The sequence below is a fragment of the Malania oleifera genome, chromosome 10 (genome assembly GCF_029873635.1).
Source record: "Malania oleifera isolate guangnan ecotype guangnan chromosome 10, ASM2987363v1, whole genome shotgun sequence".
NCBI lineage: Eukaryota > Viridiplantae > Streptophyta > Magnoliopsida > Santalales > Ximeniaceae > Malania > Malania oleifera.
The window spans coordinates 22,321,877-22,337,778 of NC_080426.1; the positions used below are offsets into that span (position 1 = coordinate 22,321,877).

The following is a 15,902-nucleotide window of genomic DNA, read 5'->3' on the forward strand; positions in this document are numbered from 1 at the left end:
TTTATACTATATTTTATTCAAATTTAAAGGCCTTTCCAAATATTGGATGTATTTGACCTGTCCAAGACTTTTGGGGGAGGGTATCCTTTTAAGGATATAGCATGTGTTTTTTGTTTCCAATAATATAGGAATGACAAAGCAAGGTGGGTGGCATGGCATGGAAACCTATAATGATTAAGAGGTCGGTGGATCCGCTAGCCACCTCTATTGTTGCAGCAGGGTACAGTCCACACATGTCCATGGGGCCGAGCCAGAGTTATTAAAGCATAAAGCATTGGCCTTTTGCTCCTCCCAATCAAGAGAAAAAAGAAAAAATACATGGAAACCAATAACTTTTGGTGGCCTTGGGATGGAATGGACAAGAGGACACTGAGCCCTTATGGTCCATGCCCCTTTTTGATTCTCCAACTTGCCTTGCCTGCCTACTTAAACTTCAAAAAGATGCCTTGGCCGATAGAAGGCTACCCAGCAAAATTAAGTATAAACAACTGCATATACCCCACTCTGTTCCTCTTGCTCCACTGGCATTTGCCTCTCATCCTCCATCCTCTGCATCCTATCATGATCGCTGTTATCTTCGTTAGATTCCCATTTACTAAGTTTTTTTTTTTTTTTTGTCTCCTACAAATAATTGCATAGTTAATAACTTAATAATTAAAGGTCTACCCATTATAGCATTGAATTTAACAAAATCCTTAAACTTGCCACCAGTTGCAATGTCATCAACTGCTAAAATTGACACACCACAATATTTTATTTGACAAATTTGTGACGCAAACATTGCGTCACAAATTTCTTCTTTTTTTTCTTTTTTTTGAGAAAAAAATTGCATGGTCTTCGAATCTTCTCATTGTCTAAGAGCAGCCTGAGCCTCGCTTCTCCTGCCTCAAACCTAAACAAAAAATTGAGGTCCTCTTACAACTTGAACAGGCAAAAAAAATGGTTAAACATCTTTGTCATCAGTTTAAGTGGACGTCCTCTTTACCCAATTTTGAAGTCAGTTATCACATTACAATTTGGTGCAAATTCAAATGGAATGCCAAAATTAAAATACCAAGTTTTGAAGTATAAAAGTACAAATTCAAGGACTAGTAATAATATAATTCCCGATCTCTCTCTCTCACACACACACACATCTTGATTGTGGCACTTTTCCACTTGCTCCAAAGGCATTTGTTGAAATCCTAAACGCCCCTGCTTAACAAGTTTCAAGGAACAAAAGTGAAATCGTTCAAATGCTTCAAGAAGCAGCAAAACTGACACCTTTTCAAGTTCTACCCATAAAATGCTAGCCTGCCCTTTTATTCACCAGACCACTAGGCGTACAATATCATTCAGAATTCCACATTATGACTGAAATTGAACTGCCCAACCCCACCTGGCATGTGCTATGATATCCCCCATTTACTGCCTGCTCCTACGCTATTTTCACATCACAGATCCATGGATTCTTGAAAGACAACTGGATTTGGGAGTTTGAATTCCAAGCTTTTAATTTTGATATGTATGTTTTTGGCAAATCATAATACAAAACTGTATTGAATTTCATCCAAATTCATACAAATCAAAATCAAAGGGTCAAAATCCATGCTTTGCCAAAGTAGTGCTTCAGAGAAAGAATTTTAAATCTAGGACTTGAATGCGCAAAATTTTATCCAAATCAGCGCAAATCTAAATTCAAGATCCAAAATTCATGTTCTAAGATGTAAAGTCATTGGGTTTGGAATTAGAATTCTCGAATTAGATTCGAGTTAAATTAAGACATTATGCAATATAAAATTATATATAATTTTGCTCAAATCCATACAAATTTAATGTTTAAAAACCATACTTTCAAACACGACCTAAAAATATCTGTAACCGCCTTAATTGAATCGCACAATGCATTTGATCAAGAAAAAAAATAAGACAAACATCGTGCCAAGGCTCTTTCAGGTTTAGTTGATGATCACTAAACAAGGTAGTCAACAGGTGGTGACTAGAGCACAAAATGAAGAAGACCATTTGAATGGGCATTCATGATCAGAAATCCCTCTGTTGCCTTCTCATGAAATGGAAATTTCAAGAACCATTAAACCTAGCTGTATTTGTGTTGGGGAAAATGACTCCCATCCAAGCAGATCTTTTTTAAATAGTCAAATGCAACCTAAGTTGTATTTGTGTTGTGTGGATACAAAAAAAGAAAATAAAGAAAAGATGGTGCCAGCTTCCAGTTGATAATATATGTGAGTTTCTAAGAGCTTGGGCATTTACATGTGAGCTGTGGGAATTGAGTTTGGCTTGATATCTTGTCACAGATAGCGAGGATGGAGTACACCACACCTTTCAAAAACACATCAACACAATTTATGGTTCTTGAGTTTCAATTAAGGTTAAGTTTACCTATGTCTAACATCTGCCAAGTAGCATCCGATCCAACTGTCTCGGCAGCAGAACTTGACCGAAAGTAACTCCTGCCCTCTCTACTGGAGGAATTTGCTAAACCAATCTTCAACCTCTCAACTTCCTTCCTTAGAGAATGATATTCACCTGCCATAATATGCAAGCGCATAAATTTGAGAAGGAGAAGATGATCAGAAAACAACAATAAAGATAAGGAGGTAACACCCGGGACTTCCATTGAATGAAAAATTGAATCACCTTGATGATGATGATGATGACCATTATTTCATATTTCAAATTGAGTCAAAAATAACTCCATATTTACAAGCACAAAAGAAAATTAGGAGGGCTAATCTGTAAACTGCTGTTAATGGAGCCTTTCGCTTGGTAGATTCTTTTTTTGTTTTTAAAATCTTCCGTTGAGGTCTCATAAATTACTACAGTCAATCATTTAGCTCCCATTTGGTACCACTTATATATAACTACTTTATCATTTATCATTATAACTTGAATACTTGTAATAAATAAACAGGGTTTGATCCCTACCAAGCAGGGAAAAAAATAAGTGGTGTTTGATTCATTATAGAAGTACTTATAACCTTAAGTACTAATTAAAATTTTAAGTAATATTTTGGATAGTTGAGACTTGAGAGATGCTTATGGCCTCTTATAAGAGGTTTAAGAGCACATACTTGATAGTTGATACTTGTATTATATTCTAATAAAATAACATACAAATAGTAAATTATAATAATATATTATGTTAAAATATCATATTATATTATCATACAATAATACATAAATGTTATACTTTTAGACTTATAATTTGATATAGTAATTTACTTTACTTCATAATCTAATATTATCACACATTATTAGGATATTTATAATATTAAAAAACCAGTAAGAAATATTAATGAATTGTATTAAAATATATTTTATTATTATAATATCAAAAAATGATATTAGATTTATAAAATAATATAATAATGCATTTCACCTCTAATATATTATTATAAAATACTATTATGATATTTTTAATAATAAACTGTTATATGTTGAATGTATAAAGCAATATATTTGTAATGAGCACGATAATATATTATAAATTTATAATAGTACATTAATTGCAATTAACATCAATTAATATATGATATACAAAAATATATTTTACAACATATATTATTACATGTGTATAATGAATTATTTTATTATTATGAATTTCTTGTGAAAATGTTATTGATCAAATAGATACTTCTTTTTTCTAACATTACTGAACATGACTTCTAATTTCAGTACTTATAGCTACTTCAAGTACTCTTTCTGAATGATTTTCAATAAGTGGTACCCAATGAAGCCTTAGTATTCCACTTCATTAAAGTGATGAGACAGGAAGAAAAAAGTTTGGTATTGAGTGATCAGTTTTTGTCACTCCACCAATACATGAGCGTCAAATGTGATGTGGCTTGTTGATTCTATACAAACAAATGAATAAGGACATACAAAAAAAAACAAAAACAAAAACAAAAACAAAAAACAAAAAACAAAGAAAACAAAACAAAAGATTGTTGGGTCTCTAAATGGCCAAGGTCATCAACGTTGATTTTCTTAGGAATACTTATGAAAACAACAAGGCAAAAGACTCACCATCTATGAGCAATTTCTCCTGCTGCAGTCTTCCTACTCGGTGCTTTAGTTTGCCGTTTTCCATGGACAAAGCAACATGCTGCTGACGGAGAGAAGCAACTCTGGCTACTAACTCTGATTCCAAACCCTGTATAATGGAACAAAGCCCATTGAGTTTACATATGCCTCCAGAAAATTTTCATCAAGACAGGTAACGCTAGATATTCTATGACAATAGGAAAAGCAGAATAAACATACAACCAAAGCAAATTATCCTTCAAGAATAGCAGTCACATGTTACACTGCAACAATTACATCACAGCTAGTTACAGCTACTACTAGAGTGGCCACAATTTGTGTAGCCCATCAGTCAGCTGCCCCTTGGATGTTCTGTGGTTTGAGTCTACCTTATATTATATTCTACAATGGCTGAGGAAGAAAATTTTGGTACTGGGTAGTTTGTAAGTCGTTTTTGAAAATGTAACATTCTATAACACTATCCTTCTTTTTTGTCAATTAGAGATATAAAAAGGGCTAGGTTAACTAGGATGAAATTAAGTTAGAGACCAAGGGATATTCCCTTTATATATGTTTTCGGAAATGTAATGCTCTACAACATTATCCTTCCCTTTTGTCAGTTAGAGATGTAAAAAGGGCTAGTTTAAAGAAGTTAAGAGGATAAAATTAAGTTACAGACCAAGGGATATTCCCCATATATATATAGTATGTACAACTGTGCAATGTTGCATATGTATCCTCAGAAAAGATCAGGTGAAAGAGTGATATATTATGTGGATGATCATGAGGCCCTCTGCTGCTGCCAAGAAACTGACTAAGAATCCACAGTATAAGCAGTAAATCCGCAGAGCATGCTGCATCCCTGTTGAGGATAAATTACCTGAAGAACATTGACAGTTCTTTCCAATTCAGCAATGTACTGGAGTTTGCGAACTCTAGAGCGCTGCCCAGGGTGCCTATAAAGAAATCATCAACACAAATGGGAAAATAACGGCACAGTTATACATCAAAGCTCATAATTCTATGAAAAAATTGACCCAAAAAAAAAATACAACATTAACAATAGAAATTTTAATAAATATTTAATCCTCCATACTACATAAGAACTATCACAGGCATAATACATATATACATATATAAAATCAAGACCAGCAATGAGCCAAGATGCTCCTTTTCTAATGTGGATTCGAAATACAAATGTTCTAAAAATATTTGAGGAAAGCTTTATCAAGTGAGTGCTGGCAGGATTCTGATTCACTATGATCACAATGTAAATGAATTTTTTTCTTTTTGTTTTTCTTTTTCCCACAAAGGCGCATTGCAGATACCCATTTTAGCATAAAATATAAAACCTTCCCGTGCTTGCAAATGTTGGAGTCATAATGTAATATTCCTCAGCTTCCCCTAAAGTAACACAAGAGAGCTTCTGTGAATCCAATAAGAATGTTTTATCTGGAAATGTAGGTCACTATGCAACATAGATGAACAATCTGAGGATATGTCAAAATTGGCAAAAATCCCAAAGCCATCTGAAATGGCTAGGCTCTAGGTGATGACCAGTAACACAAGGACGAATTCTAGACCATGTCTTGCAATAAATTTTAACGGTACAGATTAGGTTTCCTTGAAATCCATGAATTCCAACCCCCTCAGCCTCCAGTCGCTCAAGTGGCAAGAATCCAAGGATGAAACAAAAATCACATAAGATGCTAGTGCAATATTTCAATGCCCAAACTAAATTAATGGAAGTATAAAATTTGGCATCACACTCCAACCTAAAAGTTAAGTTCAACTGTTCAAGTCACAGTAACAGCCTCTCTATATGTGGAGGTAAGGCTGCATACATCAGGCCTTCCCTAGATCCCTAATATGGCATGGTTAACTTATGTGCTGTTATACACTGGAGATTTTGATTGTAACAGTAAAAATTTGCTTTACAAAATTCTCATCGACCTTATCTTCATAATTATACACAATTTATAATAACTTTTATTTCCATACGAATGTTATTGTGTCATAAGTTGTAACATGTCACACAGTTTCACAGGAAATTTTGATGGATGCTTAATCATGGCCTGCATGCCTTCACAGTTTGGCAATTTTGATGACGCATAGAGTCAGTGCCACGCCAGAGAAGGTGGGCTCAATACTGAGGCATGCTTAATTCAAAATGGGCAATTGTAGGAGGCATTTTCTCTCAGCACTTATTTTTTCTTTTTCTTTTTCTTTTTTCTATCTAATAGAAGAGTGGGAGCTTCAGAACCCCACCTCTAGTCCCCTTCTCAACCAAATTTCTCAAAAAGGATCTCTCCTGGTGTTTTTCATCTTTGGATGTATGCCATTTCAAATAAAAGTATCATTTAAAGTTATGAGCAACTAAGAATATGGACAGCGGACTTTATCCACAGAATAATGTTTGCCGCAATGCCAGCCGCTACAATTCTAGAACTATATCATCAAACTAAACAAGGTTATATGTTTCAATTTTAAAACCATCACAGTTTAAATTCTACTTTACAAAAACGATAAGAATGGTTAACGATCACATGTTATGGATTCAAGGGAAAATAGTTTCAATTGAGGATTGTGCAAAACTCCAAGGGTAATGAGATTTAGAAACAATCAAACAAATTTATTCTTTTTTGTATTATTATTTTCAAACTTCCCTTCTGTGGAACAACTAATTACAATAAAAGCTCAAACATGTAGAGAGAAGTAGTTTATACAACCATGTGGCCCCTTTTGGGGTTGGCTAAACACATGGATTCTCAATATTTTTGGGGGTGGAGTGCTTCAAAAACAGGATGTCCTCCTCTGATGCCATGTGCAACACTGGGTTACTTGAAAAGCTCAAGCTAGTAGAGAAGAGGGAATTTATCCCTCTATATATATACATATATACACACATACATATATATATGCATAAATATATTTCTACATTATGATTGGAACAAAGACTAGTATACTCACCACTTAGAAATTGCAGTGCATGTCTCAAAAACAACACTCAAGTACATGAATGCAAACAGATTGCCATCCAGAAGTCAAGGGGTGAAAATCACTGAAATAAAAATTACCTAAATGCAAGACTACTTGAAGTCTCAATATAGGTATAATAGGATATACTATAATAATTGATTTTTGGGGAACTACACAATTGAAGAGCATCATTCAGATAAAAAGCAGCTAGAATAACAGGGAAAAGAAATAGCAATTCAAATTGACGCATAAACAAGGGAGTTTAGATTTTAACCGTTTTACTGTCTTTGTTTCTGCGTTGAGCTCGCCAGCAGGCCTACAACCATCTCCCCTCAAATCAGAGCAGGCAATCCCACTAATGCTGTGACTCTTATCTATATACTGCATAGTATTTTGAGAAACATATTCGGATAATGCTGAAACTATCGCATTCTCTGAGAAGGTTAGGCTGCCTCTTCGCCGAGGGGAATTGGGACCATACATGCAATCTGATTCCAACTTACTACAACTTTCATTACACACTGAACGTTCTTCATTAAGGGGAGTCAGACTTGGGAACTGGTCAACAATGCCATCCAAAAGAGTCAATGAATCGCTAGCTGATCGTCGATGGGATGTTCCTTTTGAATTCAAGTCTGAATCATCCAACAAATCATCAAGCCATGCTGGTTGCTCCTCTAGGATGGAGCTTTGGGATGAAGATTTATGGTGCTGAGGACGCAAATCATAACCTCTTCGCGGTGTTGGAGGGATAGGTTCATGTGTGGAGCGAGGGGCGACTTTCTTTTGAAATGGGCAGCGAGGGGGAAGATGAGCTTGCCTTGACATTGTCAACTAATTTACAGGGCGTGTATCAGCTTCTTCTGATTAACGTTAGTTAGGCTTCTGTATGCATCTTGTGTTGAAGAAAAGAACACAAATGTTCTCTCCAGTAGAGCATAGTCTCATGTTTAGCCAGCATCCTACCCGTACCTTATTGGTACAAGACTTTAAATTTAGAAAAATTTAAAACATTAAAAGGCTAAAATTTTAAAAAAATACTGTAAAGAAACGAAAATAAGGATCTTCAAGAACATAAAATGGTTTAATAATGATCATTTTCGATAGAAATTCCCAAATCCTCCTCCTCTTCATTATTATATATTTTAACAGCATTAATTGTTGCATAAATGAAAACTCCACCCACATTTTATATATTTTGAAAACACAATAATTCAACAATGGTTTCCTAAAAACCGAAAATTCCATAAAAAGTTTTGCAGTATGTTCAGAAGAGGCTGTTGAGCAACTCCACCCACCATTGTTAGTCTTGTAATTATCTTGCCAGTCTGTTTCTTGACTTCGTGGGAGTTACAGGAAAAACAAACAAACAAAATTTTGAAATTTAGATTTGTTATTGTGAAAAGACTTGAGAAAATGTGTGGGGTCTGAAACCTAGAGCAATACATAACACGAGGCTCAAAATTTTCCTTTCTTTTCTTTTCCTCTATTTTCTCAACACCGAAGCTAATGGTTAAAAAAAAAAAAAAATTTCTGCCAAACTTTAGGAATCCGAAACCCCAATCGGCCATTTCTGAACAAACTGCAAGTGGGTAAAAGCTGCATTTCAAGAATCAAAACGCAAAATAGTGAAAAAGGAAAACCAAATGCTAATAAATGCCACAAATAACAACCGACCAGAACCCCTTAAAAATCAAAGAAAAGGAGAAATTTTTCAAAAAAAAACAAACTTGCATAAGCATTAAAATCGTATAAACGAAGCTCAAAATCAAGTTACCCACCTCCACGATAAACAAATAAACTAATAAATGCCAAACGACCCCATATTTTCCACTTTACCGCTCTGATTTTGGTTTCCGAAGCACTTTTTTCCTTCTTTCAAGTTTCTTCAGCAACGCAGAGAGAAAAAGTGAAGAAGCTAAAGATGGGTGGGTGGGGAATGGTTCCGCGCAAAGCCCGTCTTGCACTCACTGCCCGGCAGTCTCACTGAAACCATACGGAAGCTGGTGGATGACTGCAGACTGCAGAGTCTCTGCTTTTTCTCTTTATATTTGTACACGAGAGAGCTGATCCAGAGGAGTGATGAGACGGGAGAGGGTGAAGGAAGGAAGGAAGGAAGGGAGGGAGGGGGGGAGGGAGAGGGCGTGTGCTGCGGGAGCAGAGTAGAGCAGAGGAGAGAGCAGAGCAGGGGATATGAAAAGCGCCAACCCCAAGGAGTACGAGATGCCTCGTGATTTTTATTTTTCCCCTGGCCAAATCCTCGCCACTGTACCTTTTTATTTTTATTATAATAGATTAAAAATCAAATAAAATTAAATACAAATTAATTTTCAAAAAATCTATTAAATCTATAGTTTTAAATACACGTAAAGTGAATTTGTGGGTTTTTTTTTTTTTTTTTTTCTGAATTTATGGAGGGTCGCCTATGAAGCGTGGGCCTAGGTTGAAGGGAGTAGGCATTGGCTAGGCTGGACAAGGTGTACAAAGGGTGGGCTGGCCCCCACTTTGGTGTGAGTTGATTGGCACAAATTTGGCCCTAAATGCATAACGATAAAAGGGGATTCTTTTTTGCCAAGGCAAACTTGAAACCAGTTTCTTCAATTCACCTTTCATAGTTTGAATTGAAAGAGGGTTCCTCTCCATAATCCCAATGGTGAATTTTTTTTTTTATCTTTAATTCAAAGGTTGCAATTTAGGAGAGAAGATATTGAGTATGAGTTAGGTATCACATCACCGCGTAGAGTGGTATTTTAATATTATTTATTTAATGATTATTATTACTATGCGTATTTATCATTTTCAATGATATCTTATTGTTATTGACTAAATATTCTGAGTTTGCATAAATGACGCGATTCGGTTCTTTTTATCTGAGAGGTCACTTGTAATGGTAAATTTGTTTCAGTCAAGAAAATTATTTTTCAGTTTGTGAATGGTGAAAATTTGATTAGGAATCCAAGTTATCAATCTTGATGGATGCCATTGTGGGCACTAACTTGCTGATATATAAATTTGACTATTAATGGAGAAAATATGTCTTGGGAGGCTTTAAGTCGCCTCTAGAGGATCTTTTTGGTAGCTAAGTTTGTAATGATAGTACAAATGTAAGGAGAGTAAGGTAACAAAACGAACTTACTATACTTATAAATATAACATGTTTATATAAACAACTTTGTTAGGGCTTACGGAGAATCCAACAAGTCCTATCGAGTTTACCATTGGGGATCACAATTTTCGCAACCTTGGGAGTGATTGGGGTGATCCATAAACTTCTAATTAATTCTCATGATAGGTTTATAGTTGTGCCAAAGTTGAGGAATCCCCAAATGACTTAAATGAGAGTAGGTTCTAGTGGGGTACATCGAGCAAAAGAGAAGACTGAGAACTTTGAATAGGTCAGGCTTCTTAAGTTAAGCACTTTAATTAAAGGTGACCTACTAAATATGGGTTCAATTTATAGTCCACTAATAGATGTCATTAAGTTTAACTATGTGATGAAGGTAATCTAGTCCATATTCTAAATGCCACTAAACCTCAATTAAAATAAAATTTATTATTGGGGGATTCACTAAATAAATAACATAGTTTTTTGGTTAAACGAATCTTTGGAAATGGAAATGGAGGTCTATATGATATTTTTAACAGATAGGTTTATGCTTTATTTATGCTTCCAAACCAACATATTCAAGCATAGAGAGGATGTACTAAATCATATAACATATTCTTAATCCCAATCTAATAGTTTAAGTTTTATATGACATTGATGATGTATAAAAAAGAATCGCTAAAAACCCCACATCAATTGAAAATTGGGTAAAATCATAAACAATAAAATCAAAGCTCACCTCACTCATTAAAAAACCACTTTAAGAGAATACTTATAAGGTTCACGGGTCAAAACTAATCATATCTTACATGTCCTAAGATAAGTTTCAAAATCAATCAACATTTTTGTAACTCGTATAATATACAACACAAAATGTGACAAAATTGTTACATTGGGTATCATAGCCACACTAACAGTACTATTATGTCAGTGGATATTCTATCAAGGTGTGGGCTACTTTGACAATAAAATCAAAAATTGACCAAGAGTTCATATATAGGGGTGGCAAAATGAGTTAATGGGCCGAGTTCGAGCTAGTCATAAACAGGTCAGGGTTAAACGGGTTTGGGTTCGAGTTGACCTATTTATTAATGGGTGACTATTATGTAAACTTAAACCCGTGTCATTTAATAAACAGGTCATAAATAGGTCACCCGTTTAAAAAATAGAATTTATTTAGTTTAAAATTTTTAAACATTTCATATAAAATAAAATAATTAAAAAAAAACATTCCTTCATTTTATTTTTAAACGGGTCATAAATGTATTAGGATTCTGTGAGCATCCAGAAGAAAATGACACTAAGAAATTTACGTGGTTCGGTCAAAAACGACCTACGTCCACGGAGCACACACCAAAATTTACTTACTCGCCAGAAAATGTTACAATTCTCTCTCTCTCTCTCTCTCTCTCTCTCTCTCTCTCTCTCTCTCTCTCTCTTCCTCCCTTCTGTAGCGACCCAAATAATAGCATGTTAATAATAATAAGAGGGAGAGAAAATAGATACTAAAACAGAAGGAGGCCGTAGACTTCGTCGATGAACACTCCGTGTTCATCGACAACATTACATTTTGGAGATAATATTAAATAATAATAATTTCAAGGAAATTGCTCAGCTTCGTCGACGAACACAAGGTCTCGTCAACGAAGGTCTTCAGAATTTCATCGACAAACACAAGGTTTCGTCGACGAGAAAATACTGAGAGGCGGTTTGTGCTGCTCTGAATTTCGTCAACGAACACAGGGCCTCGTCGACGAATTTTGTGAAGGGCTCGTCGACGAACATAGGGTCTCGTCGACGAACCTGACCCTATAAATAGTGGAAACCCGAGATTTAATCACATTTCTCTCGCCGCTCTCTCTCTCCTCTCTCTCTCTCTCTCTCTCTCTCTCCTACGACTCCCTCTCCCTTCTCTCTTCATTTCCGGCCCCACCGGTCGCCGGATCGACGATCCGAAGCCACCACGACCCTCCTAGTGGAGTTCTCTGTGAATCTACTGGAGCGGGTCGTTGGGAAATCAGAGTTGAAAATCATCCCAAATTCAGGGTAAGCCCTTTTAGCCACTTTTTGGCCTTATGGCAGTTATAGGAAATAATGTAAGTAGGAAAATACTAATGTTTAGTTCTGACAAATATTGGTTTTAGGGTGTTTTGTAGGAAGCCCTGCGAGTATCAGGTTAGAATACAGTAGGGGCTTTTCAGAGTTAAGGTAAAGGAAATATGCTATGCTAAGATATTTCTACATATTATACAGTTTATTTATTTACGAAAATAATGTATTATAGTATGGTGTGGCTTATGAATATGTATGTAGTACGGGGATATGATTTACGAATGCTAGTTTCATGATTTTTATGAATTTCAGTACCATGATTTTATGGATTTTAGTACCATGATTATACGACTCTCAGTACCATGATTATACGAATTCCAATATTATGAATATGCAGTTCCATGTTATGAATATTTAGATTTCAGTACGTTATGCAGCATCATGGTTATTTCAGTACTTCAGAATCATGGTAAATCAGTTAGACATATATATAGAAATATATTATACGATATCAGACCCTGTTGGACTTGCAGCTACAGAGCACGGTACCGTTGCTACAGATATTATGTTACTTTACGAGTGCAACCACCTATTCAAATATACGTGGTACGGTCGACCACCTAGGCCCTAGAAGAGGTTAGGCTCCCCATCCAGATATGGGTTGAGGAGGGTAGGTCGACTAACGGAGTTCAGTGATTTATTCCTAGTTGGCTAGTCAGGTTAAATCCAGCCTACGGGCCACACAACCTCGTCATGAGGGGCATGTCATGACACAAATAGCCATAGGGAACAGTTTCAATTACTATTACATACGTATGGATTTACAGATTTGGGAACCCAACTTATGTACATTAGAAGTATTTTGAATTATAACCATAATACTGATACGTTAAGCAACAGAGAAAAAGGGGTGGTGTACTTCATTATTTGTATTGTACTTTTGTACTCAGTTATCCATGTTTATACGAAACAGATTTCACAATATATATATATATATATATATAGTAGCTCAATTGCCACACACTAATAATAGCATATTTCTTCTTACGGAGCGTTGGCTCATTCCAGTGTTGATACATTTTTCAGGTGATCCAGGTAGGCGAGCAAACCAGGCTTGCAAGTAGAGGGGCGCTTGTAGTGCCCTGTCAACAAAGTGAGTACAAAGTCGGATTTTTGTATTAACCCTAGCTAGTTGAGGGTATTTTTGGGGAAGAGATGTATTTATATTTTGGGAAAACAGTGATATGTATATAACTCTGGTATTATAATGTATGGATATGTTTATTATGATTTACGCTTCTTGCTGCTTAGGTAAATGACGTAGATGGTATCTGAGTATATATAAAAAAAAAAATCATGATTAATTAAGCAAGTCATTACACCTTCTTCCTCTCAACTCTCTCTACACTCTCTGTGCTCTCTCTGCACTATGTTGTTGTTCCTGCACTACTGTGTTGTTGTACTGTATCACTTTCCATAGCCTCTTTATATAGGCTTGGATTTTACATTATAATTAAATGTGAATCAATACAAATTAATCACAAATTGGAAGTTTATAATCAAGAGATAAATGGAGAATAAATTTACACGTTTTCTGACTCAGCTCAACGAGTCTCCAGCTGTGTTTCTGGCTCCATCTCTAACAAAATGGACATAACCCATTTAATAAACAGGTCAGGTATGGGTTAATTCGTTTATAAACAAATCAGCTTGTATTAAATCAAAACCCAATTTAAACGGATGGATGACAGATTACAAATCACAGATCACCCATCAAATTTCGACCCATTTTGTTATCCCTATCTATATAATGACTTTTGCAGGAGCATACATCTAACCATCCAAACCCAAGCCCCCTTACACTCCCCTTATATAACTAAGGAGATTTGAACACTTACCATTCCCACCTATCTATATAATAACTTTTGCAAGGGCATACATCCAACCATCCAAACCCAAGCCCCCTTACACTCCCCTTATATAACTAAGGAGATTTGAACAGTTACCATTCCCATTGGAAAACAGATAGATGACCATTAAACCCACAAGACCAAACTATTCTTATTAATACTAATATTACTATTAAAAACATCTCTATGATCATTAAGGTGGGTTTTAACTTTTTGTCCCTAATATAAACCTACTTGATGGGTTCTAGCCAATAAGCAGGTAGAATTGTGAAGGGGAACAAATTGCAGATTTACAAAATGTAGCACTATGGTTAGCCTACCCACCTATCCATCTATATAATCTAATCTCTGCCTCACTCTAATAATATGCCGCCACAGCAAAAGTGCTACTTCGCACAAGTTGTCAAGTTGAACAATTTTTAAATGCAAGTTGGGATTTTGTTTATGCCCATCCAATTATTTTATTAATTCTTTCATTGATTTTTGTTTTTATTTTTTTTCTAAGCTTGTAATTAGTTTATAATTATAATTAATTAGGGTAATTGTAGGATATTTTAAGTCAATGATGTAATATGCTTGTATTTTTAAAATGACCAATTTATTTTTGTCTATGTTGCAATGAGTTAGAAAATAAAACTAGCAAATAAAATGAAAAAAACTTTCATCCTATAAGTTACTCATATTTTGAATAGTTTAATTTTAGAATATTTTTAAAATTAAAAAGGTAGTCCGGTGTACAAAATTCACATATATGTGAGGTCTAGAGAAGAGATGGATCATGATGGGTTTATAGTACGTAGTTTTATCTTATATTTTTTGTAAAAGGTTGTTTCCATGCCTCAAACTCGTGACTTTTAGATCACAAAACAATTACCATTGTGTCTAAGCTCCCTTACAATACTTTTAAAATTAAGAAATACAAAATAAGTCATAAAAAGAGTGTCACTAGCTTATATTGTGATTATACACACACAATATATATATATATATATATATATATATATATAGAGAGAGAGAGAGAGAGAGAGAGAGAGAGAGAGAGAGAGAGAGGGAGGCGGAGAGAGAATCAAAGGTATTATGTACATTTCATTATTGATCAAACTATTATAAGATGAAAATTTAAAATTAGAAGGAAATAAATGCATATTCAAAATGCTCAAGAAACGTGTAAATTGTCAAAGGTTCTTCTAGTCTTCTACTATGGTCTAGTGCATAATACTGATACTGTATATGTGAAGATTTTGACACATAATATGCAAAGTGTTCTCATTCAGAATAAACTCATATTACTAATGTCTTGTTATTATGTGTTGAAATCTTAAGATAAAAATGTCCATGTCAAAGGAGTTAAGGCCATCGTGAAAATTTTTAAGGGAGAAAGTTTTGCAATTTACCTAAAAATAAATATTAAAAAATTATTTATTTTCACATGAGGTGCGATGTAAACGATGTCACAACTTTTGAGGCCAATTTTGCCTTAACATTTGACTTTTGATCACCATCACCATTAAGTCAACATTGCTAGATTATTTGTTGAATATTTGAGGAGTTCGAAACCTAAATTTTTGGCCAATTAAGATAGCTATCTAATTAAACCATGCATGGTTTTTTGCAAGCTAATGTGTTTAAAAAAAAAACTAATCATAAATTGATCAACTATCTCCATGACACCTAGTATGTATCCACTAAAAAATACATGAGAGAGAGAGAGAGAGAGAGAGAGAGAGAGGTGAGTCCTCTACATCAATGTTCCCCAAAAAAAGATGGGCTTAAACACTACTCTTGACTTAAGTTTCATCAAGTGATGTAAAGAATCCAACCAACCATTA

General features: G+C 34.9%; 1 protein-coding gene across 8 annotated transcripts; it reads right to left on the reverse strand.

The window, feature by feature from the left end:
• Nucleotides 1-393: 393 nt before the first annotated feature.
• LOC131165279 (basic leucine zipper 2) lies at nucleotides 394-9,262 on the reverse strand. 8 transcript variants are annotated; one of them, XM_058122917.1, is made up of 6 exons: nucleotides 8,787-9,262; nucleotides 7,280-7,977; nucleotides 4,907-4,982; nucleotides 4,030-4,156; nucleotides 2,383-2,529; nucleotides 394-556 (listed from the first exon to the last, which is right to left on the reverse strand). In XM_058122917.1, exons 2-6 carry the CDS (start codon nucleotides 7,831-7,833, stop codon nucleotides 462-464), a joined length of 999 nt encoding a protein of 332 aa, XP_057978900.1. In that variant the 5' UTR covers nucleotides 7,834-7,977; nucleotides 8,787-9,262; the 3' UTR covers nucleotides 394-461. The 8 variants fall into 8 exon arrangements, with proteins under 8 accessions (XP_057978900.1, XP_057978907.1, XP_057978904.1 ...); XM_058122924.1 differs by having other exon boundaries at nucleotides 446-549; nucleotides 7,280-7,992; nucleotides 8,787-9,210; XM_058122921.1 differs by lacking the exon at nucleotides 394-556 and adding an exon at nucleotides 648-892 and having other exon boundaries at nucleotides 7,280-7,992; nucleotides 8,787-9,217.
• Nucleotides 9,263-15,902: the final 6,640 nt, after the last annotated feature.